Consider the following 27,219-nt stretch of genomic DNA (forward strand, 5'->3'; position numbering starts at 1 on the left):
GACTTCTAATATTGAACTCTCAGCTGTAACTATAGCTGGACCTTTTACTAGGGTGGACTATATAGATTCCCCCGCCCTTCATACAAGTTTAGGGACTTTCAAGATTATTCAGCATCTCTTCTGAGTAGCCGCCCTCCTGGCAGGTGTCCTCACTCACACTGATGCTGTGTTAGCCTTTGGACATCCCCATACTTGACTTCCAGAGGAAGCTTCTGTGCAGGCGAAGTCCCCGAGAAGACTGTCTAAAATTTCTAAAGACGAAAACAAAAGGGATATCAGGGCATTCGATTAAAGTTTGAGAAGAAGAGCAGGCACCTTATCTTATCATCCTCTCTTTCACTCTGTAATCTTTTCTTCGAAGTGCAAAGAATAAATTAATCAAGGGAGTGCCTGTTCAGTCAGGTCTGTGGCGAGAAACCTCGCTGCTTCTAACTTAAAATCTTCAGGCCTGCTGTTTGGGTTCCGTGGGCCGCGGCACCTTGTCGGTTTTGTGTCCAATAGTTATGTGTTGGAAGCAGAGGAGGATTATGAACATGCAGGCTGCTGGAAATAGTGGACAGACCGGCCTACATAACCCCAAATTCAAACAAAAATCAGGTACAGGAAATCACAATAAGAAGTAAACTACACCGTAATACTGTCATCTTTAAGGGTGGGGTGGATTTTGTGGCCATTGAGTACAGAGGTCTTACACCTGTTCTTGATTGTTGTAGCAGTGACACTGCAACTGGTTTTCTGGGTGTTGAAGTCCCGCCTGCCTGAGAGCGCGTTGCAGTTTGTCTCAATACAGCTTCCGTAGTCGGCGGGCTCCGCCCCTGCCGGTGACTGCCAGGGCGGCGAGCTGCTAGGCTAACCGCGGCTCCTGGAGGAGCCCGCAGCTTCTATCACTGCGCAGGCTCACCAATTCCAGCACTCCGAGTTTTCCCGCCCTTGATTGGTTGACTCTGCACACACCTCGAGTTACCCAAGCAGTTCTGACCCGGCTTTGTAGCGCCCGGAACAAAGAGTACACTCTGGTTCTAACTTAGCTTGTGGGATTCTAGGAAAGCCGATGAGATGACCATTCCTGGAGCTAGGGGACAACATGTTGGCGACCTGTCATCTCACTTAATCCATTTTCTAAACCCTTGGGAGTTCCAGATCTGCTGGCAAGCCTCAGAGTTGTGCGCTCGCTAAGGCAGCCTGGAAGACTCATAGCTAGTTTTGGAGCTGGAGCCAACCACCAGGAGCCCGCAGGGAGTGTGGGAGCACCACAGCTAAGCTTTCTAGAAGAGCCCATTTGAACCCGAGTTCTATGCCCGGGAGTGTGGAATAACAGCGGGGATATGAAGGTCCTGAGGGCGGAATGTTCCATTGTGGCCGGGTTAGAGACCTTGAGGGTGAGGTGTAAGTCAGTAGTAGGCTTGCCTTCTACACATTTATCAGCAAGTCCAGAGGCAAGGTCAGGGTCCAGGAGGAGGGCTGGTCTGTAAGTCCTGAGCTGCCCTGAATGGGGCAGGGGGAAGACAGGGTTGATGCAGTTTTTGTGACCAGCAGGTTAACTAAGTGCTTAAGGTTGTAAGATGGCAGGGAAGAGAGCCTGGTCGTAAGAGGTTATTATTGATGCTAAAGGATTTCTTAAAAAAGAAGGCCGGGTGTTCTCACTTTTGGTCAGTCAATGAACAAAGTTAAATAGCTAAACTCACAAAAACGGGAAAACTCCTTAGATATAATTCCTGCCAATGCAACATTTCTATCTGCCCAAAACATCCTCAATCTTTTGTTTCCTTAGTACCCTAAGTTGTGGCGTTCAGAACACATGCTTAGACCTTTCTAAAGAATCAGAGAAGTCCTCAATAGTTGTCCACGACTACGATTTTATAACTGCTTCTCAGCAAGACAGAGAGGAGTTGACTAGCACGGGCTGGATAAAGCCAGATCCATGTTAATGGTTGCAAAGTTCGTTTTCGGTAATTTTTCCTCAGATTCCTTGAGAATGTCCCAAAATACAGTCATCTTCCTTTCCATGTCTCTCAGGGCCTAATTGGGTTTATCTTTCTCGGTTAGTTCGCACAGTAGGATACCATTGACTTCAAGGCGAGGCCACCCAGGAGGCGGTGCCCAGGCTTCCGGGCTCCGCCCCTTAGCGCCGTGGGCAGCCGCCAAACCCCGGTGCGCGGATCACGCGGGCGGGAGCCGCTCTGGGCATGCTCAGTGGCCTGGCAGGTGTGGCCGCCTAGCAACTCCAGGTCGGCCCGTCCCGAAGGGCGGGAGACAGGGAAGTGGGCGGGGGCGCGGGCACGGTCGCTGGAGTGGCCGGCGGCCGCGGGGTGCAAGCTTGGTGCGAGCCCCCGCGGGCCGGGCCGGGATGAGCCATGGCATCGGTCAAGGTGGCCGTGAGAGTCCGGCCCATGAATCGCAGGTGAGTGGGGCCTCCCGCCCCCCACCCTCGCCACACCCTAACCCCGGGCAGCCCGCCGGTCTCCAGCTCCCCTCACAGGCCAATCTGGATTCAACAGGGACAAAACCCTGACCCACCTGGCCCTGCCAGTGGCCCTGGCGGCCCGGATGTGGAAAGGTCTTGCGTGTTGAAGGGGACTCTGAGGGAAAGTGTTCGCGAGGCTGGGGAGATTCCCATACACGTACCCATCCCAGTAACGTGAGGCTTGCTTGTTCGCCCTTTAAAAACACCAAGGGACCACGTTCGTGAAGTGAAATTTTGGGGGGATCCTGGAAGTGTGAGGGGCTCCCCGAGCTGTCAGGCACACCCTCATTTGTGCCAACTCGGACGTCTCAAATATCATGCTACTTTTTAAGCTGGAGAGGTTTTCCAGTCCCTGAACATGGACCTAATCAGTAACTTAGCAGTTGTTAAGGTTTACATGGGGGATGAGGAAACTTCAACAAAGTTTTGACTCCTTGAAGGAGAGTCACATGGCATGTGTATGACTAATGCCGATGTTAAGGGGGCACAAAACGAGAACACATTTAGAGTGTAACCTCTTATATTTTCCTACGCAGTAGTGCTTTGCAGCGTGACTCTCCTCTTTTGACTTTCTGAAAACCTTTTCACTGACTTCCTCATTAGCTTAGAAAGTATGTTGAGAAAGTTAACTTTTAAATGGGCTTAACTTCAAAGAATGAAGTACAGCTAAGAGGATGCCCTCCAAGTTGTGGGGCAGAGGTCACACAAAACCATTTGTATTTATTGCTGTCTCAGTTCTTGGACATTTGACTTACCATGTGGCCTTTCTCCCTGAGTCATATTGTTGGGACTTCTGGAGCTCAGTGTTTGCTGGTTCTGGCAGCCGACTAGGGCACCAAAAGATCATAAAATCAAGAGATTTTTACTGGTCTCTCTTGAATCTGTTTTCCTATCAGCAAGTAGAAGAGCAATTATCTTCATATATAACCATTAAATACCAGTCTTTTGGAAGTCCGTGAATTTTGTGTATGTGATTTTTAAGTTACTTCTGAAACTTTTTAGGGAGTTTGGTGTGTATATGGTCTCATGAGTGTGTGTGAGAGAGAGAGAGTCCCAGGAGAATGTTTGTTTCCTTACACACCCACTCATACAAAATAAATAAGCCCCAAAGTCTTTTAGGTGATTTAAAAATATGTTTTTAGTGAGGATTTACATTATAAAGAGTTCCTTTTTTTTGGAATATGAACATGTGCTAGGAAATAGAAAATACTTATTAAATGTGCACAAATGTACAACATTTTGCTGGGCTCTGGAATAAAAGGCAGATGAGGTGTTGCTAAGTGTCTTCTAGGAGCCCACTGTCTAAGGAGGCAGGGTTGACGATACACTGACAAGATTGATCAACTTGAACCTTCTGGAAGTGGTGCTGTGAGTTTAGTGTCTTAGAGAAGCCATATACCTTGAGGAGGCAGGCAGATGTGATGTCTGTGCCTAGCAGGCAATGCTGGTGGCTTCAGGATTGGGGTAGAAGGTAAGGAAGCATTTCCAAAAGTGGAAATGGGAAGGTGGGGTAAATACACCAAGACAGTCCCTTGGTAGTCTTGGTAGAATCTGGCCACTCATTGTATGGAAAGGAGAGGGAAGGGGAGACAGTAGCTCAAGTGTGATGTTCAAGGAGCTGGAAAGAGTTGATGAGAGCATTCTCTGCTGTTCAGACATGCATGAGGTCCAGTACGTGAGTTACAACTCAGTGTCCAGACAGTGAGTGCTGCATGCATGTTTAACTTGTTCTTTGAAGTGTGGGGACAAGGACATCATGTTTCTTGCTTGAGGCTGGTGGAATCCTGGTTAAGTCTCCACGATTCTGGAATTATCATATGGAAATCTATAGAGGAACATGGGGGATAGAGGATCATGGGAGTTGAGATTGGCTGTGCCCATCTTTAGGATTCCAGTGAGAAGGGCTGGCTGCCTAGGAAATGAACCAGCACAGTACATTGTTCTGACAGGAATGAGAGTTCCCTGAAGGCTGTAGCAGCTGTTGTTATCAAATGGTACTAAATGAAGGAGTTTCATGGTCCAAGAGGTGAGGATACCAGTAACTTTCCTAAGTGTAGTTTTAGGATCCAGTGATCCAGAAAGTGGCGGTGGAGAAGAAAGAGCGACGCTAATGGCAACCCAAAGTATTTGACCTAATTCATGAGTCCTGCAGGGTATGGTGGTGATTGGAAGTAACTGGTTCTTAGCACTGCTCTGGTAACTTCATTTGTAAAAAATTAATATATGGATCAAAGGTTTATCTACCAAGATGCATTTATAAGGATAGTGTGGCTTTGCTGTAACAAAAACAGCAAAAAAAAAAAAAAATCATTAAGTGACCAGAATATTGAAACATAGATTTGTAACTGAAGTCATGTGATAGAATTCTTTGCAGCTTGTAGAAAATGTGGATTCATCGTAAATGAACTAATGCCAAGTTAGAAGACTGAGCAAAACAAGACACATACATACGTATAATACACACATATAGTAGAATAGAGTGTATGTCTGTGTGGGTGAAAGAACTACAGAGAGCCAGCTCAGCCTGTGGGAGCAATGTATAAGGAACCTAACAGTGGTACTTCTGTGAAGGAAGATGGGTGGCAAAGGTGGAAAGTTTCCCTTTTCACTATTTGAATTTTCACGTTCATGCATAGTTGTACAGTTAATGATTAAAAACTTGCTTGTGCGATTTTTTAAAAGCTACTTAGAGCCATTGGCTCTGGCTGGGAAGAATTTCAGGTGATTTTTGGAGACAACTGAAGGAAGTCATTCATTTATATAAAGTTAATATTTCAAGTAGGAAAGCTTCAGGCTATGCCACCAAAGCCAAAAAGAGGCCTGGAATGAAGTCAGGACGCTATTGGAGCCATCTGAAGGGGGGGGGGGGAGTTTGAGGCTTGAGCCTTTGCAGCCCTGTCTTCCCTGTGTGAACATTTGATCCCAGCCATGTTTGTTTTTACTGCCCAGTGTGGCAGCAGTCATCCCAGATGGCAGAGATCCTAATTCAGTAGCTGACTTGTCTATTTCCTGTTTGTCTTTCTCCTCTGCTCCCTCCTCCACTTCTTTTGCTGTATAGGAATTGAGCCCGGGGCTTTGTGTGTGCATGACAGGTGCTATACTACTGAACTAGATCAACTAGAGCCCTGGTCATAGTTATATTTCATAGTTATGTTTCCTTTTTTATTTTGATCAGCTTACCTAGTCTAGCCTTGAATTCACTCTGTAGCTCAAGTGAGACATCTTTATGAGCGTATGCTGTGTGCCACCAAATCCTTGCACAACTTTTAGTAGTGGAGGCATATTGTTATGCTATTTTTACAGATTGGGAGGCAATGCCTTTGTCCATTAAGGGTACTATAACAAAATCTCGTACAACTGGGTGCCTTGAAAACAACGGACATTTATCCCGTATGGTTCTGGGTGCTGGCAAGTCCAGGCTCAAGGTACTGGCTGATATGGCATCTGAAGATGGTATTTATTTTTGCTATGTCCTCACATGGGGCAAGGGGCAAATTCCTTGGTCCTATTTTGTGAGTATGATAAACCCATTTAGGAGGGTTTTGGCTTCTTGACTTAAAACCATGGCTTTGGGGCTTGGTAAGGTTTTAGCATCTGAATGTCAGGTGCACAAATATTGAGACTGTAGCTCATAGATGACTTGCCCAAAGTAAGGGCCATACTTTTAAAAATGAGCAAGACATTAACAGAAACAAAATTTTGCTCATGATTCTTATGGGCAAAAGTTTAATCATTTTATATGTTATATGCCTTTTTCTTTGTGACATCTTCCATTGTTCTGTTGATTGTACTTTTTCTGTAATCTTATGGTCCCCATCCCCCACCCCCCACCCCCCCACTCCTCTACCTCCTACCCCCCTTCCATGTTTGGAGAAGTAACAAGCTGGGCATGGTGGCTTGGCTCACATTTATAATTCCAGCACTCTGGAAGTTGAGGCAGGAGTGTAGCTGGAGTTCTAATTGATCTGAATAATGAAAACATGGAGTCAGGTATCGGGGTAAATGCTGAAAGATCAGAGAAGTAAAGGAGCCAGCCATTAGAGAGACTTTTTACCTCTACCAAATCCTCAGACCAAAGAGGGCTTAGTTCCTGTCTCCTTCCGCCTTATATTCTTCTCTCTACCCAGCCATATCACTTTCTGTCTCTACCTCCCCAGTGCTGGGATCAAAGGTATGAGCCCTGTTTCTCCTTTAGACTGGTTAAATCTCATGTAGCCCAATGTGGCCTTGAACTCCTGATCTTCTTATTTCCACCTCCCAAGTGCTGGGATTAAAGGTGTGTGCCACTACTACCTAGCCTCTATGGTTAACTAGTGGCTAGCTTCACCGTCTGATCTTCAGACAAACTTTATTTGTTAGAGCACAAAGTAGACCACAAAGGAAGATCACCAGTTTGAGTCTAGCTTAGGCTACAGAAGTAGATCCTGTATCAAATATCAACAAAAAAATCAAAGAGAAAGAAAAGTGACAAGATAATTTAGAACCTGATTTTTCCATTTCCTGTTAATTTCCATTCCTAGTTTTTTTTTTTTTTTTTTTTTTTTTTTTCCCTCCTGTTTTGTTTGCTGTATTAGGCATTGAACCCAGGGCCTCATGCATCTCAATAAACAACTCTACCACTGAAACTACAATCCCCCAGGCCTCTTAATACTTTCAATTTTGAGGCAGAGTTTTAAGTCTCACTTTATTTTGAGCAGGTTGCCCAGGCTGGTTTGAACTCACTGTGTAGCCATGCTGGCCTTAAACTTTCCATCTTTCTTATTCTGTTCCTGAATAGCTGGGATGACTGAAACTTCATGAAAACATTGATGTTTCTTCAGGGTCTTTGATACTGTAGGAGGGTCAGAGCCTTAGGGTAGAAAGTCTTGAGTTACATTTTTGGTTGCATTTCTGAACAACATAAATTTGAGCAAGAAACTTAATTGTCCTAAGTGTCAGCTTTTATGTCTGTAAGATGTGCTAATAATTATAGATACCTCATGCAGTCTCGAACATTGGGGCTTTTTGATGTTGTTGACTGATTCACAAGGAGAAATACACTTTAAATTGTTAGTCTGTAGATCACTAAAAGGACACCAGGTATTTACACATTATGTACAATTTACTCTAATATTTTCTATTCTACATCATTGAATTATTTCATTTAAAATGCTTGTTTGGATAACTAGGTCGATCTCAGGTGGACTGATGAGTTGCAGACGGCAGTGTGGCAGACACAGTGTGGGGGTCTAATGATAGAGACAAGAAGATAGATTGGTCACTTGGTGCCTGGCATTTCAGGGGCTCCGTAAAGATGCACCATGGGAGGACTAATGGTGTGGCTCATAGGTGAGGACTTGTATAGCATGTTCAAGGACCTGGGTTGCATCCCTAGCACCATATTACCACAAATTTCTTCTCTTTCATTTTTTAAATCTTATCATTATTATTCTAGTTTAATGCTTGTGATTTTTTTTTTTTTAAGTATGAAAAGAAGTGTTTACCAAATGCTGGACATGTGCCTACCTTGTGGCTGTTCCTTGTAACAGGCTGTGCTCCCTAAGGCAGAAGAGCCCATGCTGCTTTCACTGTTCAGCAGGATCTTAGCCTTCCTGATTACCATCACAGGCACAGTTTACCCTCCTGTTACTCTAGTTAAAAAGAGAAGGACAAAGTGCCAGTGGCAGTTTGACTGGGATCAGTTCCTTTAGGGTCCATCCAGCCAAGTCTTCTTTCCCTTTTAAGATCAAGATAAGATCCAAAGAAAGGTAGTTCCTGGTCAGTCTGGGAGGGTGGGTGTGTCCTGGATGAAAGATGGGAAGGAACCTGTCCAGACACTGTTCTCTGCCAGGCTCCATGTGAGTCTCTTATCTTTTCACCTTGGCAACCTCCTTTCTTCCTTCCACCAAATGACAATGACTGACCTAGCCTTTTTTGTTTTTCTTTTTTCTTTTCTGTTTTTCTTCTGAGACAGGGATATCTTCTATCCCAGGCTGGCCTTGAACTTGCTATGTAACTGAGGATGACCTTAAACTTCCCAGCCTCCTGTTTCCATCTCCTGAGTGCTTCCTTGCCTTGTTTGATGCAGTGTTGGGGTGCAAAAGCAGGTATTCATGGATGTTAGGCAAACACTATGGGCTTTTTGTCCTCACAGTATAGAGGGGAGACTGAGGCCTCTTGGGTGACAGTGCTGGGATGAACTAACTATGGTTCCCTGCAGAGCCCTGTGTGTGAACACTTGTTGCTGAGGGTTGTCCAATGACAGAGGTCTTGGGCCTTAGGGACTTGCTGGTTTGGTGGTTGTGGAGGCACAGACATCCAGACATCCAAAAGTAGTGATGGCTTTCCTCTTGCAGTTCAGATGGAGCACTTGGGGGACTCTAAGGTCTTGGAGAGAGATTTCTGGGGTTTCAGGCAAGTTAGAGTTTGAGTTGAGCACTCCAGGAATATTACCAGGGACCATTTGCCAAATACAATAACTGGTGAGTGCTTGGAGATGCTCTTTGGTAGCTGGTATTGCAAACCCATTCTCCAGTTAAGGGCCAAGGCTCAGAGAGGGAAGCAATCAGCACACAGTTACACAGGACATTGGGATTTAAGTCTGTCTATCTTACTTCAACTTCCTGAAGTCCTTCACCTGTAGCTCAAAGTCCTTCCAATGTACAGAAGACTTTGATGAAGGAAGGGCGTGGGGTAGGACTAAGTTCCAGGATTTTAACATATTTTTTAGAATTTGAGAGTCAGAAAGCACTGTTGGTTGTTAGGGTTTCTTTTCAATCCAGAGTCCTGTACTGTCAAATGGTTGCTGTTGGCCATCTAAACTTTAAACTCGATTGTTCTGAGTGCTTCAAAAGACCCAGGTTGGCAATATAGGCAAGTCTGTGGGGGCATTGTCTTGATTGGTGATGGAAGGGCCTGGCCCACTGCTGGTGGTGCTATTCTTGGGCTGGTCGTCCTGGATTGTGTAAGAAAGCAGGCTGAGTGAACCATGGAGAGCACTCAGTAGCACTCCCCCATGGCCTATAGCACTCCTTCATGGTCTCTGCTTTAGTTCCTGCCCCCAGGTTCTTGCCTCTAGATCCTATCCGGACTTCCCTCAATGACTGTGACCTGGGAGTTGTAAGTTGAAATCACTCTTCTCCTCCCCAGGTTGCTTTTGGTGTTTATCACAGCAATAGAAACCAAACTAAGATAGATGTGTCATCCATACACATGTATCAAAGGAATTTAAGTTGTCAAACCCTCTCAATTGCGTGAGTCAGAGATGACTACTTGCAAAGTTTTGGTGTGACTGTACAGTCTGTTCCTCCTCTGCTTGTGTGGGGCCATTTCATCTATACTTTTTATATCCTTGGTTTTCTTGTTCAATGAGAAATTGTGAAGACCAGTCAATGTGCAAAAAGGCTGAAGAACTAAAGATGGCTTAAGGTTTAGGTCTTCATTAGGCAGAAGAATGTTTGTTCCATGGTGTGAGTGCCTGTCAGGGAGCTGACTGGGGGACAGGGAGGTACATAGTGGGTGATGGTGGGAGATGCAGGCAGTAGGAGCTGAGGTAGTTATTGGGTTTTCAGTGTAGGCTTGTAGGTTAGGTACTTGGAGGTGTTGGTTGCCTTGGTGGGAGTGAGAGCTATCGCCATAGTAAAGAAAAGAGACAGGATGAAGGGGCAGCAGAACTGTATGACCAAGCCAGAGTTCTTCAGTAGGAGGACTGTGTGACTTGCCATGTCACACTTTGTAAGGCTTTTCCCTTTTCTTAAATCATGATTTTTCTGGATGTGTTCTAGAGACAGCTGGGAATCATTGAGACTGTTGGGGGGTATCATAAATGAAAAACCCCTTGATAATAATGCTGAGTTGCTGTTGGCCTTTTAAACTGAGTTTCATTATCTAATGGGCATGCATGTTATGGTTTGCATTACAAATGTTCCTCATGGGCTTGTTTTGTACACTTCTTCTCCAGCTGCTGGCACTGTTTTGGGAGGCCGTGGAACTTATAGGAGGTGAAACCTAAGTGCCAGAAGCAGGTCACTAGATGCAGGCCTTATAGCCATTAAGTGAGTTGTTTGTCCGCACCCTCCTTCACATTATAGACTGAGACCCTCTGAAACCAAGAGTGGAAATAAACTTCCCTAACCTGTGTCAGGTATGCTGGAAAAGGGACTCATACAGATGCTTTTAATGGTGGTTTTTTTTTTTTTCTTTCTTGATATTATTTCAGAAACATACAGTGGAGTTTTCCAAAAGCACCCAATGCATGATATTGCCCTGGCTCTGTGGGCTGTTCTTTGCATTTTGTTTACAAAGTTAGTAAGAATTCTTGCTGGGGACTGGGGAGATGGATCAAGTTGGAAAAGTGCTTCCTGAGCCTAGCAATACCAATGAACTCCAGCTTCAGTGAGAGACTTCATCTCAAAAAATTAGGTGGCAAGCAGTCAAGGAAGACCCCCATATTAATCCCTGTCCTCTACATGTGCATACTTAAACACATTCACAAGTACCCTCACACAGTACATAGATGAACATGTAACACACACACATACAAGAATTCTTAGGGCTCTTCCATCATTTTTAAGATTTGAAAAAGGTCCTGAAGTCACATTTGAGATCTGGTGCCTTCAGACAGTGTTCAGTAGGTTGTTGGGAAGATGAAGCAATAATGTTTGGTACACCTCCATATGCCCAGTAACTGTAGCACTAATGTTGCTCATAATTTCAGTCATCACAGGGAGGCAGCAGTGACCTATGCTCACTAGTTTTATGTCAGCTTGACACAAGGTAGAGTCATCTGAGAGGAGGGAACCTTGATTGAGAAAATGCCTCTGTAAGGCAGGCAGATCTCTATGAGTTCGAGGCTAGCCTGGTCTACAAAGCGAGTTCCAGGACAACCAGAGCTATACAGAGAATCCCTGTCTTGAAAAACAAAACAAAACAAAAGGTTGTAGGCAAGCCTTAAAACATTTTCTTAATTAGTGATTGGTGGGAGAGGGCCCAGCCCATTGTGTGTGGTGTCATCCTGTAGCTGGTGGTCCTGGGTTCTATAAGAAAGCAATCTCTGAACAAGCTATGAGGAGCAAGGCAGTAATTAGCACCCCTCCATGGCCTCTGTGTCAGCTGCTACCTCCAGGTTCCTGTCCCAACTTCCTTCAGGGAGAGACTATGGGGTGGAAGTGTAATCCAAATGAAGCCTTTCTACCCAAATTTGCTTTTGGTTATAGTATTTAATCATAGTAATAGTAACCTTACCCAAGACAGACCACCTAATGTAGAGAGAAGGGAGGATAACAGGAGAGTAGACTATTCTGCCAGGTCTTGGGTTGAGTCTGGGTTGGTGATTAGCTCACCAGCCTTGGAGGTTGTGTGGGTCAAGACCAAGTCCACTGACAGCTTAGGCTCTCAGTAGGACTGTGCTGTAGGGGCTGTGATTTGAAGGGAGAAGAGCTGTTGTGGCTTGAGGTATGGTAGGCCACAGAGGCTCAGAACTGGTACCTGTTAATTTTTTTACAAGCAAGTGGGGAGAAGGAAGGCAAGGACAGAGAGAGGGCCCTGGAAGAGAAGGAGTGGCGAGTGAGGGGGCTCAGGAAGAGAAGGAATGGGGGTTGGGGGGATTCAGGAAGAGGAGTGGGGAATGATGGAGGGGAGGGGTCAGGAAGAGGAGTGGAGAGTGGGAGTGGGGAGGCTCAGGAAGAGAAGGAGTGGGGAGTGGGGAGAAGGGTCAGGAAGAGGAGTGGGGCATGAGGGACCTGGTTCCTGTTCTCTGCAGGTTCTGAGGCCCCCTTCCTCTTTTCCTGAGGCTTATGGCTTCTGTGCCTACCCTGGGCATGTTAGAGGACCCAGGTGTGGCATAGCACAGGCCTTTTGTTTTCAAAAAAGAAATCAGTTGTGGGAGTTGGGGCCGAGGGAGGGGTGGTCAACATGAAGAAGGATGAAGGGACAAAAGAGGGAAGTGATGAGGGTCTGTGGGTGGAGAAAGAGTTTCTCTGGTTGTGCATCGGAGAGCCAGGATGCGTCCCCTGGGATTATATGGGCATTGTGCTACTTACTATCCCTGACTCCCTGGAGTTTGGAGCACAGGGAAGGTTTTTGTTTGCCTTAGGTGAGCTTGACAAGTCATGATATGATATAAGGTATTTCAGAAATAGCATAGTATTTTACTGGGTGCTAGTATTTTTAAAATGTTCTTTGAAGACTTAGAATCTTTCCTAAACATACTCGTGGTTACATCTGCAAACAGGCTATATATATATGAGAGAGAGAGAGAGGGAGAGCACACGTTCATGTACATCCCAGGAGAGGTTCCGTGTCTTTTGTCAGAGGAAGAGGGAGGTTATTGAGGTACTCAAAGTTACTTGGTATAAAGTGGTTGGGTCTGAGGTTGGTTTGTTTTAGACACCATTGTTTCATTATTATTTTTCCAAGTTAGTTTAATAGCCTTTTATTGTTTTTCAGGTTCTTGTATAGCCTCAGTGACACTTATGAAAAAGAACATATTAATTCCACTTACGCCTGCATCCTGAGGGAGGATATGACAGTGTTGTGTAATATGCAGCTCTTACTGGCCACCGAGACTTGGGTTCATTCCTGGCTTTGATGCCTTCTGTCAAGCTCAAGTGATGAAAAAATGGGCAGGGGAGGAATTCATAATGGGAAGTCAGTCATGGCTTGCTAGGATTTTGGCAGCTATTCATGACAGGTGGAGCAAGGTCCCAAACTTCCCTTCACTCGTTTGCTGACTTTGGCCTGAGCCACTTTATTTTGTGAGCCTTTATGTCTCCCATCAGTCACTACATTTATTATTCATTGTCTCTGCCTAGTGGAGGGGAAGTGTGTGTCTGTGATCAGCGGTCTATTCACAGACTCCTGTGTCCATTTAGAGTATGGAATTTAGAGTAATTGAGAAGTTAGTGCTTTCATTGTAATGGTCTTCAGAGCGGAGGGTTTCTGTCCACTCTTTCACTTACTAGGACTTCTCAGTCGTGCATCATTATTACCTTATGGAATCCCTAACAACAATCCTGCCATTAGCTCAGACTTACAAACCTGAATATCAGAGTAGGATCCTGACTCAAATGCCCCTTCCTCCATTACCACATAACTTCCATTATCACATCACTCTGGATTTCCGGCTTCGTAGCAGGTACCGTCTTCTAACTTTCCGTGCCCGTGTGTTTTGTATTCTTGATACTGTTCCTTCTTTACATGGCCGTCACAAGAACCTGGAGCCATGTGGCAGACTCCAGTGCTCAGGAGCTGTTTGTTGCATTAATGTCGGTGTTTACCTGCTCTTGGTACTTGGTGTGGTTGACTGTAGGGAGCTAGAGATCCATGGCCTCCACCTCTGTAGATCACTCATGTTGCTGTCTGTGAAGAGAAAATGGAATCTCACCATTTTGTTGGGTGTTAGAAATCATGTAAACAGTCTGGAGGGGGGCTTGGGTAAATGATAGTAGCTTTCACACCCTTGCCATTTATTACATTTATGTGAAATTTGCATAGCCACTGGCATGCTTTAACTAATTTTTTAAAGGTATTTTTTTCTGTATCCCAGCAGACCAGAAGAGGGCACCAGACATCATTACAGATGGTTGTGAACCACTATGTGGTTGCTGGGAATTGAACTCAGGACCTCTGGAAGAGCAGCCAGTGCTCTTAACCTCTGAGCCATATCTCCAGCCCATGCTTTAACTATTAAGGTTAAAGAATTAGAGTTACAATGTTTATGCTGCTTAAATGAAACATAGCTTATGGGATAGCATACTCTTGTCTTTTCCTCAGGAAAAGTATATATAATACACACATACATACATACATACATACATACATATATATATATTTTTTTTTTTGAAGTGAAGTGTTAAGCATGCACTCTTCAGCTCGTCACCTACCTTCTCCCCAGTGTTAGTATCTCGCATGATACAGAGATCAAATGCCAAAAGATTCATATTGGCACAGTACTGCTGAGTAGACTTTGCATTTCACTGGCTTCCTTACAGTTCCTCTTCTGTGATCCAGTCCAGGTTTTATGTGTCCTGTAGTTGGCATCTCTCCATATCTGGCCTCAGACAGATATTTTTTGCTTCCCTTATTTTTCGTGACCCCCCCTCCATTTTTCATTGAGATTAAATCTTCTGAGAATTTTACACACAAGTATATTAGAATGATCTTCAGTTGGTTTTAGTGATTTATTTGTGATTCACTTGAATTAATGCATTTTGGCAAGGAGCACCACATGTGTGATTTTGTGCTTTTCTTGTGGCATATGTGAAGTTTGCATACCACTATGTCTTATTACTGATAATGCTGTCTTTGATTACCTGGTTTGTACATGCTCTATTTGGTTCCTACACTGGTAATTTTTTTCTTTGTAATTAGTAAGTATCTTGAGAGAGCTACTATTTCGGGAAAGGATTGTGACATTTCACTTCAGAATTCCACCTGCCCCCACAAAGAGATGCATCTCAGGTCTCCTAATAAAATTGTTGTGACTGTAAGGTTCATTTATGGCAGTTTCTCTCTTCCAAGTGGAGAAGGATTCTCATGTTATTTGAAATGAAGGCGTTTTGGGCTTTGGAAGGCTGCTGCCGATTGTTCAGAACTGTGTGCTTCTAGCAGCTCTACAGCAAGGCATTTTCCAGTTCAGTGCCCACTGCTATTTGCTACTCTCAGCTACATTAAAAAAGATGTCTGTTACCTACTAAACCAGCTTTATGATCCATATCCTGAAAAACACAAGCATAGTGAGATGATGTCTAGAGAAGCTGGTGAAATACAAACTTTGAATGTGAGACAGTGCCATAGTTATTGGTGTCCAGGGAATGTCAATTCTCTTTCCCTTTGGAAGCTGGAGCTGAGTTGGGGTGGGGAGTGACAGGTCCCAAGAGGAATGAGAAACTCAGAAAGAGAATTATAAGGTTTTCAGAGTTGAGGGTTCAGAGCCCACCGCAGGGTGCTGCTCTCCTGAGCCTGCATCTCCTGGCCCTCTTGGCCCTGTGAGATCTCCCTGCAGTGCACCCGCTGCTTCTCATTTGCAGGATCTCAGGGACTCTGTCTGTCAGTTCTGCCCCAGGCACTGGTAAATGGCTCCAGAAGCTCCCTGCCAAGGGGACTTGACATCTTTCAGGAAACTTCTAAGAGAAAGTGATTTCAAGGTGATGAAGACTAGCTTCAAAGTGAAAATGTTGTTGAGATAATAAACTCTTGGAAAGTAGATTCTGGGCTGTGAGGTGGCTCTGCTGTTAAAGGCACTTGCCACCAAGCCTGACTGAGGGAGAAGTGTCTCGGAAGTTCTCCTTGACCTATGCATGCTTATGGTAACCTTGCATGCATCCACATGCATGAGAACATTTTTTTACACGGAAATATTAGAATTTTTGTCTGTTTCCCCCTTTTCTAAAGATTTTTGTCTTCATTTGAGCAATTACTGGCTTGACCAAATAGAACAATTAGGAGAATATTGTTAGTAGGTGTGGTTGGTTCCCACAGAAGATGATTTAAATACTGTGCTTTTCTTCTTTTTTGAAATGTCTTTAGTTCTTCATGTGAAAATACGGAGTTCTCATGTATGATTCATAATGCCATAGCATTAGGGTTGAAACTTGAAAAGTAATGTTGTGTAATTGGTGATAGGAGCACTTTGGTTAGATTTCTCAGGTTGCTCAGGTTAAGACCTGTATTTTATCCAGGTTCTAGTCCAAGATCCTACATTACCTTTGGTTGTCATATAAAACATCTTTTCCTGTTGTTTCTACCAACTTTGCCTGCCCCGGCATATGTTACGACTAAAAATGGATGACAATACTTAGAAATGGCTCTGTCCATTATGTAGACTGGGGACTGCCCTTCTTTTAATTTTGTGGGTCTCAACCTTCTTCTTCTTCTTTTTTTTTTTTTTTTTTTTTTTTTTTTTTTTTTTTTTGGTTTTTCGAGACAGGGTTTCTCTGTGTAGCTTTGGAGCCTATCCTGGCACTCTCTCTGGAGACCAGGCTGGCCTCGAACTCACAGAGATCCACCTGCCTCTGCCTCCTGGGTGCTGGGATTAAAGGTGTGCACCACCAACGCCCGGCGGTTCTCAACCTTCTTAATGCTGTAACCTTTTAATACAGTTCCTTATGTTATGGTGACCCCCAACTATAAAATTGTTTTGTTGCTACTTTATAATTCGAAAGGTAAATATCTGATACGCAGGCTATCCTGACCCAAAGGTTAGAACTTCTGCTTTAATGGAATGTAGATACAGGCTTTCAGCTGTTAATACCTTGTTTAACGAACTGGTTCCATGTATCAATAAGAAGTGGGGACTGAGGAGAGGACTGGAGTCACAGCCAGTTACACAAGGACAGTTAGTTCTCAATGGTGTGTCCAAGGTTAGTAATTACAATGTGTAAGCCAAAATCAGTGCCTTCAGGGGTCTGGCAAGCTTGGAGTAGTTCCCTGTGAGAAACTCTGGCAGAGAAACTGATTGGAACAGATTTCTTGCTTCACTGTTAGAGGAGTTGGGGACCTTTTGTGACAAATCTGTTTCCACATTTGAGTGTCTCCAGTATGAACACACTCATGTAAGCAGACCATTGCTATAATTCCTAGTCAGCAGGTGTTTTTTCTTCCATTATATGGCCTCTCCACTCTCAGGGTCCTCCATGTGATTTCTGTGTAGCTGGTGGAGGGATGCAGAAGATAGTGAGAGGCTGGAGGAGGCACACCCACTTCTGGGCTGCTAGGGTGTAGAAAACACTAGCATTCACTTTCTTTTGGTAGAAGCTGCTCACTTGACTATGTCTATATGCAGAGTGGGCCAGGAACAGTAGTCACTGATTGCAGACCACTTTCCAGTGACAGTTCTACTTTGTAAAAGGGATGTTGTTTGTGTTCTCTGAATCCAGTGTCTAGAAGGATGATGTTTCTCTGTTCCTCAATATTCCATCTGCTGGAGGCATTCCTTCCCCGGATGTGCACATGGTACACCCCTTCCTTCCTCAAAGTTGTGTTCAGGTGTCATTTCTTTGGTGTGAGCTTTCTCAGTTTACCCTTCAAAGGTACCATCCCCCATTTCTGGTGTTTTCTATCATCTCTGCTTTTCTTCTTTTGTGGCACTTGTCACAATTTGACACCTTGCATACTTTCCTTAATGGTTTATTATCTGAATCCTCAAGAGCAATGGGGTTGTGTCCATCTTCTTCTTGGATTATAGTTCTTGTACCTGGCATGTAAGTAGATGTTCACATAGTGAATAGAACAAGGAGTCTGAGCTACTGAGATTTCTGAAATTTAGATATTGGCAAGAATTATGCCTAAAACAAAGAAGCAGACAGACTACAGTGCAGGCCAAGCAGATCATCTCTCTGTGTGTAATGCTATCTGCCAGCTGCTGCCTGGGCCCCAGGTGGAGGGCCTGCTGCCAGGGTTGGAAGCTGAAGACATGAGTTTGCATTCTGACTGGGCCACTTGCTTACTTGATGTTATTTCAGTTCTCTGAGCCTCAAGTCTTTGTTCTGAAATTCCAGTCTGATAATTGGTTGCCTTCTTCCTTCTCTTTCAATATTACTATGGCAACTAAATGAGGCAGATGATGCATAGAAACACCTAGTTATGGTAAGCTTGGCTAGTTGATGGACTCGTGTCAAATGTGCTAATCCCTCTTCTGCTGCTGGGGACAAGTGCCAAGTTGAGAAATCTCAAAAAGTTTCTGGAAGGAGGTCACTCTTGACGAGGTTACTGTAAGATCGAAAGGTTCTTCCAAGAGAGGGTCCTTCAGTATTGGGTCTTTGCTGAGTATCTTTGAATACAGAGCTCTGTTCTAGGTTTGCAGATTTGTTGGTGAATGGGACACAACAGGTTGCTATTCCCAAGGCAGATATGTTCTCGTTTATGCTGTTGGAAGTACAGTTTGAAGCATAGACATGAATTACAAGTTTTTGGTGATTATCACATTAAAAAACTAAAGAGTTAGCTGGGGATGTAGTTCAGTGATAGAATGCTTGCTCATGTGTAAGCCCTGGTTTTGATTCCCAGCACTGAAAAATGAGGTATGAAAAAAAGTGGATGATGATCTATTTAACCTAATATATCCAAAATGCCATTTCAATATGCAGTCAATATAAACAGCATCAAGGAAAGCTTGCCTTTTTTTAAAAGTCTGAAATCTAGTGTGTTATATTTATAGTATAAGTTCATTTCAGTAGCACATGTACCTTCTAGCTGCCATTTGGGCAGTTATAGGGCTAGGGGTCAATGACAAGTCCACTATGTAATGGGAGGCAGTGAGAGCTCTGGACAAAAGACAAAAGACAGAAAGGGCAAGAACTACAGATTTCTGTGGTCTGGGAACAACTCTACTGATTACACTGATGAAATGTAAGGTCAGGGTGGGCTGGAAATCTTTCTGGGGAACATGTTCTAGCAGAAGTAGACAGTACAAAGGCTTGTTAAAGTAGAGTGTTTGGAATGTGCAGTGTATAAAGGAGGCCAAAGGGGTGAGTGCAGTGAGGCAGGGATTTTCAGGACATGCAGCGTCTACTAATTCACAGACAGATTTTAGTCTTTGTTTTAAGTGTGGAAGGGTGGATGTGGGATGACCTGACCTAACATGTTTTCTAAAGGTTACTTGAACTTCTGCTAGAGAACTGCTAAAGACCCCAGAAAAATGTGGAATGACTTGAGGACAAGGTCAAGGTATATGGTCAACATCATCCAAATGTTCATTCAGCAAGTACTCCTCAGACAGCCACAAAGTGCTGAGTATTGAGTTAGACACTGTGAACACAGTCAACTTGGCTCCTGTCCTTAAGAACTCAGGGTAGCAAGTGAGTAGGGAGAGAGATGGAGTAGAGGAGCAAAGAGGAGAAAGTTGTCATCCTGAACTGGTGACTGTCTGCTTCTTTTAGGCAAAATTCTTGCCAATATCTGAGGTTTTAGGGATTTTAATAGTTCCAGTTTCCATTTTCACTCAAAACTTTAATACTTGCTTACCTGCCAAGTCCAAGGACTATAGCCCAAGAACAGGTTAGAAATGGCACCGGTGCTTATGGAGGTCAAGCCAATCCAATGCCACCTGGCTTAGTTTTCTGCTCACCTGGTCCCAAGGCTAGAGTGTTAGTAAGGAGTTTGCACTCGGGTGACCTCTCCTCTCCCTCTAGCACTGAGAACAGCAGCCTGTACCTGCTGTGGTGGATAGCTCGTGAAGGGGAGCTGTGGAGTTGGGCTGGTGTCAATCTGCTTCTGATGAAGTCAGTGGTTCAGTGCTGGAAGGAGAGCAACACACCAGAGGCAGGCTTTCCCTGGGAGCACTGTGGCAGTTTGAATGTCATTGGCCCCCACAATCTCATAGGGAGTGACACTATTATGAGGTGTGGCCTTGTTGGAACAGGTGTGGCCTTGTTGGAAGAAGTGTGTCACTGTGGGGATGGGTTTCGAGCCTCCATTCTCCCTGTCATGATGATAATAGACTGAAACTGTAAGGGAGCCATCCCAAGTAAATGTTTTCCTTGTAAGAGTTGCTGTGGTCCTGGTGTCTCTTCATAACAATAGTAAACCTAACTATGACAGAAAAGTTGGTACCAGGGACTGGGGTATTGTTGTGATAGGCCTGACCATGCATTTGTTTGGAATAATATGGACTTTGGTACTTTGGGTTAGAAAAGCAGTGGAATGCTGTAAACACTGCTTAATGGACCATGCTAGTAGATGCATGGAAGACAGGCGTGTTAAAGAGTTATTTGAACTGTCAAGGGTTCACCCAAGAGGTTTCAGAGGAGAAGAATTTTAATATGTTGCCTAGAGATTGTTGTGATATTTTGATGAAGTGGCTGCTGTTTACCCTTGTTGGAAGAGTCTGCCGGAGGCTAAAGTGATGAGTTCTGGATTAATTCCGTTGGCAGAAGAACTCCCAGAACATCCTACTGTAGACTGTCCTGTGGTTGCTAGTGCTCAAGCTTATTGAGATTTATAATGAAAAGGAGCAAGCTGAGCAGGATCAATTACAAAACAAATATTGAGGACAAAAAGAGCGCCTGGAAGTAGAATGGAGCTAAAACCTGTGTTCAAGGAGATAAAACAGATTAAGAAGAGGAATAAAGGGAGTGATGACCGCAGGGCAAGATCCATCCAGCTAAGTTTCCAATTTGTGAAAAGGAACTAAAGACAAGCTTAGAGCTGAGTGTGGTGGGGCACGCCTTTAATCTCAGCACTGTGAAGGCAGAGGCTGGTGGATCTCTTGAGTTTGAGGCCAGCCTGATCTACAGAGCAAGTTTCAGGACAGCCAAGCTTAGGCATTGAAAGACAGATAGCTGGTGAAGATGTAATTCAACGAGGGGGCCATGTTTCAGGCCCAGGAAGCAGAAGAACTTGGCAACTTCAGCTATGTGATTCTAGGTTTAGAGTTAAGGATAGAAGAAAGAAGATATAGAATAAAGCTGCTGAGGTCAGACATGTGTCAGGGGTGGTCCTGAATGGAGGCCTACTAGAGAGACCATTTCATGAAGCTGTGAAGTTGAAGTCTGGATTGCTTTGATGAAACCAAGATGTTAGAGATGCTAGAGTCATGGGATACTTGCAGAAGAGAGCTGCTAGCAGGAAGTGGAACCAGCACAAGAGAAAGAAGTGTGTTGCAATCAACAAAGCTGAATGGAATTGGAGATGTGGAGAGAGTTTTGATATCAGATGTGGAGATGCAGAGTTTGGAGTTTCTCAGCTGGTTTTCCGTCTTGCTTTAGTCTAGTATTCCCTTGTTATGCTCCCTTCCCTGCGTTTTGGAAAGGTAATGTATGTCCTGTGCCATTATATGTTGGAAGTGCACTCCGCTTTTTTATTTTTATTTTTACAGGTAATAACAGTTAGTGTGCACTAGTCACTAACAAATAATTCTGATATTGTCTGTCCTTTCTGCTGACTGTTGAAATGGCGGGCGCGGTCCTTGATTTTGAAGAGTCAGAAGAATTTGTTGTCCTTTGCTTCACTTTTGCCATCTTTCTTCTTCTTCCTGGACTTCTGCAAGGCATCTGCCACTAATCAGTAACAGATAAAGCCAGGACTATTTTCTGTATTACATTCCTCAAGCCTTTGAAGCATATTTGTAGCTAGCGATTTGTTCAATTGATTGCGCGATTCGTTATTTTACACATTGCTGGGTGGTGACAGGTGGCTTACTAGGCCAGCAGTTTTCAGTTTTGGTTTGGGGGTCTCTAATGCTCTTACAATTTATTTAATGGGCTGGAGAGATAGATGGCTCAGCAGTTAAAAGCACCATCTGACCTTTCAGAGGACCTGGGTTTGATTCCCAGTACTCATATGATAGCTCACAACCATCTATAACTTTTGTTCTGGGCAATCTGATATCTCTTCTGGCCTTGTCTGTGAACAGCCATGCACACAAATTGCAAATAAATTCATTAAAAATAATTGTTGAAGAATCCAAAGAGCTTTATCTTTTCTGGGCTCTTAGAATTTATAGTTACCAAATTAGAAATTGAAATAAAATTTTTAAACATAGGAAATGTTAATGTGTGTTAACACATCTTGATTAGCAACCAGAAATGTATAAGAAAAAAGTAAAATAACACTCTGGCATCATTATGAAAATAAGTTTATCATTTACAGAGTCCCCTGGCATGGTGTCTAAACTAGGTGTCGCCCCTACCTTTGTTGTACTAGGCGGTTGTCCTTTGGTACTGTTGAAGTTTGTGGTGAAGGTGAGGACTCACTGAGATTTGGACCATCATGGAGATGTTTTGGAGAGAGAGAGAGCTCAGAGCCAAAATACAGATTGGCCAGTGAGGATAATTGTAGTAGGAAAAGGGGAAACTACTAGGAGCCCCAGAGGCCTTGTTTATATATGTGAAAGAATTCATCGTGGCTGTGCGTTAGTATTGACCTCAATAGAGCTTTGATTTCTTTGTGTGAATTTGGTGTGATGTGGTTTTATCCACTTGTTTATAAGCACATGTGGCTGTTCTCATATCTCCTTAGGGACTCAAGGAAGCTGAGGGCCTCTCTATTATTGGAGCACTTCCTATTTCAAGTGCTGACTTGAATCTGTCAAGCTTTGCAGATATAAGCAGGGTAACTCTGAACCTTGAAGGAGGCTCAGTGGAAGCCTCACTGTGCAGGAGAAAGCAGGTTGAATTAAAATTCACTAGTAATCATCAAAGATTAGAAAGGTGATGCTTGAGAGATGAGGACTTGTGTGACACAGAGGTAGAACTGCTCATTTGATGTCATCCTCTTATCTCAAGAGGAGACCTCTCGGCCCCAGTGAGTCACTGGCTTTGCTTTGTGTATTACCTCCTCCTTTGAAATGAGGTTCAATTAGAGGTGTAACTGTGTCACTAGCTGCAACCTGAGACTTCCTTCACGCTCACACTGCTGTCCTAAGGAGGGCCATACCCTGTTGGTTTCATAAGGCTTCTTCAGTGGAACCAGTGCTGAGGGTGTCTTCCTGCTTCAGAGAACATTGCACTGATGATATCTGGGAGCGTCTGTGTGTAACTCAATCCTTCTGGCCCCATCACAGCATTTCTTTACTCCTGCCTCTAAGCATATTTACTTTCAGGGATTCTGGGTGAAGTGTGGAGCGTTAAGAACCTGTTCAGAACCTACTAATATTGCCTGGTAGTCACAGCTCAGCTATTGGTAACCTCATTCTGCAGAAGTTGCCTCTTCAGGACATTAGAAAGTCAAGAAACTGTTAGGGAGTTAGAGGAATGAGAGTTAGGGAGATCCAGGACACCCTGCACAGGGACACAGTGAAAGCATAAAGGAGCTAAGTAGGGAAGGGGCAGGCGTCAGGGGAGAGGAGTTTATAGTGTGAACGAGAGAATACATCTCCCCGCCTCATTAGTGCCTACTTAAATAAAGTTTCAATGAGAAATTAGAAAACCCAACCCACTCAGACAGAATTTGTCCCAGACAAGTTACATTAAATTTTATTTTGTTGAAAGTACTTAATTTCTTTACATCAGTCCTCATTTTCATTGCTGCCTCTGCCTTCACTCTGTGGTGGGGGGAAAAAAAAGATACCCACTCATTTGGTGGTTTGTGAAGGCACCTCCAGAGCCCTTAGGTGGCAGAAGTTTCCTTCTGAGATTGGCATCTTCCCGTCTCATCTCCATCTCCCGTGTTTTGTGCCTAGCCTCTGTCATGCATCTGAGAGTGAGGCTAGGAGACTGGAGTGGGTTGAGTTAGACCTTGGGGAGACACCTCTCAACTGTGCTCAGTCACTAATGGAAGATTTTTGGCAGCAGCAGTCCCAATCCAGGTATGACATTTTCAAACTCTCGACTTTCAGACCATTGTACAACACTGGTTTCCTTTGATTTATTTGCATTCCCATTCCCGATTAACTTTGACCATTTCCCCTTATACTTCCCTGCCACAGCTGGGTTGTCATTATTGTGGGTGGTATCTCTGAGCAGTCTTTCTTTGCTCATTGTTGTCTTCCTCGTAAGCAGCTTTGAACTTCATGTAGTACATAGGCAAGCCATGAAATCCAAAGAGCTGGAAATTGGAGTTGGGACCATGGGCATCCTCCAGCTCTGGAAGGGTTCCCCTGAACTCTGCTGGAAATCGGGGCAGTGGATTATAGACACTCCCTCAGAGTGCTCACATCCTATTAGCTCATCTGAGGGGGTAGAACAGGCCAGACTTGTTCCCAGCTTATAGCTGAGCAGTTGTTAAAGCACTGGTTAATTACAGGTCCAGTACTTGGAGCTGACTCTGGTCTTGAGACCTTTGGCCTCACAGTCCCGCACTACCCATGTGAAGTGTACGTTCTGTTGAGGGTTCTGCCTGTGTGCTTGGTTCTTTTCCTGGTCTCCCACCTGATTTCCCTGTGGCACATTTGGTTTCTTGCAGGGCCCATTATATTTTGAGTTCTCTTTTCTGATGATTGGTTGAGGCACAGGTTGTCTTCAGAGACTGTTAGTATGTGAGTGGAGAAGCAAAAAAATATTGGGTCACTGGTGCTTAACCTTCCCAGACAGTGCCCCCTCCTCAGGGTGTGATTTAATAGGTTTGGGTACAGCCTGGGCCTTGGGTGTGGTTAGCCCTCTGGATATTCCTGGGTGCCACAGAGTTGGAGAACTTTGTAGGAATCTTTGCTGTGTTTGCCTTACTGGGTGAGTACCAAGTGTGGTATTCTGTGCATATGGGTCAGCCCTGAGCTGTGCTCAGGAGCCACAGGGCTCGCCTTGGGTGAGGCCCTGCCATTCAGTAGGTATGTGACAGCACCTGCTTAATTCTGTGGTTGTTCTGGCCAGTATTCTGCTCAGGCCTGGTGTTCCCTCTTGTGACCCATGTGGTCTGGAAGGAGCAAGGCCAGTTGAGAGCTGTTTTTATCAAGCAGGGCCTGTTTGGGCTTTGTTCGGAGTACAAAAACAATCCTGGAAAGGAACTTCCTGGTGACATGCTCATCATATAAAAACATGATCATGTTTCTGTTTTTGGACCAACTTTGCCTTACTGACCAAGCCAACCAAAATCCAGGCTCTTTTAGGTTCAGTTTCCCAGACTCATCAACCTCCAAGCTGGCTTTGCTTGTGTAGGCTGTCTGTAGTGCCATGGCAACGAGTCATGCAGGCTCCTAAAGGGCACAAATCTTAATTATATGCTTCTGTCCCTCAACAAGCCTTGAGAAGGGGAAGCGTGTATTTGTCCATTGCTCTATTCCTGCCTCTGGCTACTGTGGCTTTCTAATTTAGATGAGTGCCATCAAGGCTGCACTGCGTGGCTTTCCTCTGGACAGTCAGCATGAAGACAGAATGACCAGATGAAATTTTCAAATGTTTAAAAAGCGACAGAATCTTGATGTTTCTGACAATCTTTTTATGAACTGTGGCCTCTCACGTCTGCTGATGAAGACAGAGATTTTCATACTCAGGACTTTTGAGGCTTTTTCATAAATCATCATTTTTTAAGATCTGGGCAGAAAAATGTGATAAAATATATTTTCTCTATTACCTCCTTTTTTAAACCTATTTAGGGAAAAAATCAGGAAATGTTGTGATAAAATAAATCTCTCTTCTGGCATGGGGGCTCCCAATGGGCAGGGCAGGGCTAGGCTTGATTTTGTTTGGCTTACTAGTATATCCATAGAACTTCAGTTGTTATGGGCACACAGTAGTAAAGAAATATTTGTGGAGTAAATGGATGGATCTTGATTTTGTAATTGAAATGTGTGTCTAATGTCTGCTTGGGCTTGTGATACTCGATTTATCGGTCATATCTTTTAGCAAAAAATTGTATGTTAACATAGTGCACTAGCCACACAATTAGTATGGTTTGAACAAAGGTGCATAAGAGGATTAAGTCAAATCCAGCATGCAGATGAGAGAAATCCAAGCCTCAGCTAAGTTAGGTAGTATGCCCAGAGTCTCAAAGCTGTCTGGAGGCAAGGTTTCAATCCAGTCCCATCCCCCTGCCCCACCAAGATTAAACCATCTTGACTTGGCAACGTGAATAGTAGGTGCACTGCTCGAAAGAAAGATTACAAGAAGCCAGGGTTGTACCTTAATCCACCGTAACTGGTAGTAAAAAAGTCTTGGGGGAAAAGTCCAGCAGTTAAGTTAGAACTTGTGTCACTGCCCCTCCTTTCAGTCGTATATCTGGTGACAGTTTCATAAAAGGGATCAGTCTTCTTTTCACAGGTCATCCACTGTATCCCTCCCCCCACAAAAAAGAAATTTCATCAAGAACATTTTTCTAGAATATGGAAAAGTCTGAAGAGGGTCATTCTAGAAGGGAACAGATGAAAGTACAGAGAACTCATTTGCATGTGTTCGTGAGGCTGCCATTGTATACTGGGACCTTTGGGTTAGTTACTTAATGTTTGAACACAAGCAGACAGCAAAAGCATTAAAGATATTTTTAAGCTACCGGTGGGTAGTTGTATGCCACCCCTTTTAAACTCTCCCTTTGCAAAGGAGTTTGTTGGTTGTGTCTTTTGGGGAAACATGCCAAAGTGAATGGGCACATGCACTTCCTTGCCTTCTCCCCTCTTTCCCTATCTGATCTCTTTTGAAGTACTGTCACACATAAGCCCGGGCTGGCCTCCAAGTGACTGTGCACATAGGATGACCTTGAAATCCTGCCTCCTCTCTATATATTACAAGTGTTGAGACTGTAGGCTTGCCTCATCACATTTTGTCTTAGGGTTTTATTGCTGTGAAGAGACACCATGACTCTTATAAAGTGAAACATTTAATTGAGGGTGACTTACAGTTTCAGAGTTCATTATCATCATGGTGGGAAGCATGGCAGTGTTCAGGCAGACATGGTGCTGGAGAGGTAGATGAGAGTTGTACATCTTGATCCACAGGCAGCAGCAAAAGACTGTCAGATACGCTAGGCCTGGCTTGAGCTTCTGAGACCTCAAAGCTGACCCCAGTGACACACTTCCTCCAACAAGCCACACCTCCTAATAGTGCCTGTCCTTTTCGGGGCCATTTTCATCCAAACCACCACACTGCTTACACTTCCTTGTTTGTCATCTTTCCTGTGATTCCAGAGGAGATGGAAGGGTCCTTGTGTTTGGATCTAGTGTCAGGGTCACAGTGCTGATCTCTGGGAAGAAGATGAGCCTTATTCCTATTCTTTGGAGTGAGTATCTGCCAAGTTAACTGGTATTTATGGGAAAATGCATCTGCACCTAACAGTTTAAAGTGAATACTGAAGCTAGGACCTTAACTCTCACTCTTGAGTTCAAGAATAATATCTTGTCAGCAGCTTCATCTATTCTTTCATTTCATTGCAGTTTCTCTCTGTATCTGTGGGGATATTTCATAGACTCCTGT

The 27,219-nt window shown here is 44.2% G+C and overlaps 1 protein-coding gene across 5 annotated transcripts in view; it reads left to right on the forward strand.

Moving 5' to 3' along the window:
- Positions 1–2,210: 2,210 nt before the first annotated feature.
- Kif16b (kinesin family member 16B) overlaps positions 2,211–27,219 on the forward strand; it is a 265,927-nt gene continuing 240,918 nt past the window's right edge. For 3 of the 5 annotated variants that reach the window (XR_004770654.1, XM_035447149.1, XM_035447151.1), the window contains exon 1: positions 2,212–2,401. Coding sequence is in view for 4 of the 5 variants with exons in the window: in XM_035447149.1 (XP_035303040.1) it covers positions 2,355–2,401 (47 nt within the window). In the remaining variant the exon portion in view is untranslated. Of the gene's footprint in view, positions 2,402–27,219 lie in introns of all 5 variants that reach the window. The other 2 variants (XM_035447150.1, XM_027421647.2) reach the window with 2 other exon arrangements.

The sequence above is a fragment of the Cricetulus griseus genome, chromosome 6 (genome assembly GCF_003668045.3).
Source record: "Cricetulus griseus strain 17A/GY chromosome 6, alternate assembly CriGri-PICRH-1.0, whole genome shotgun sequence".
NCBI lineage: Eukaryota > Metazoa > Chordata > Mammalia > Rodentia > Cricetidae > Cricetulus > Cricetulus griseus.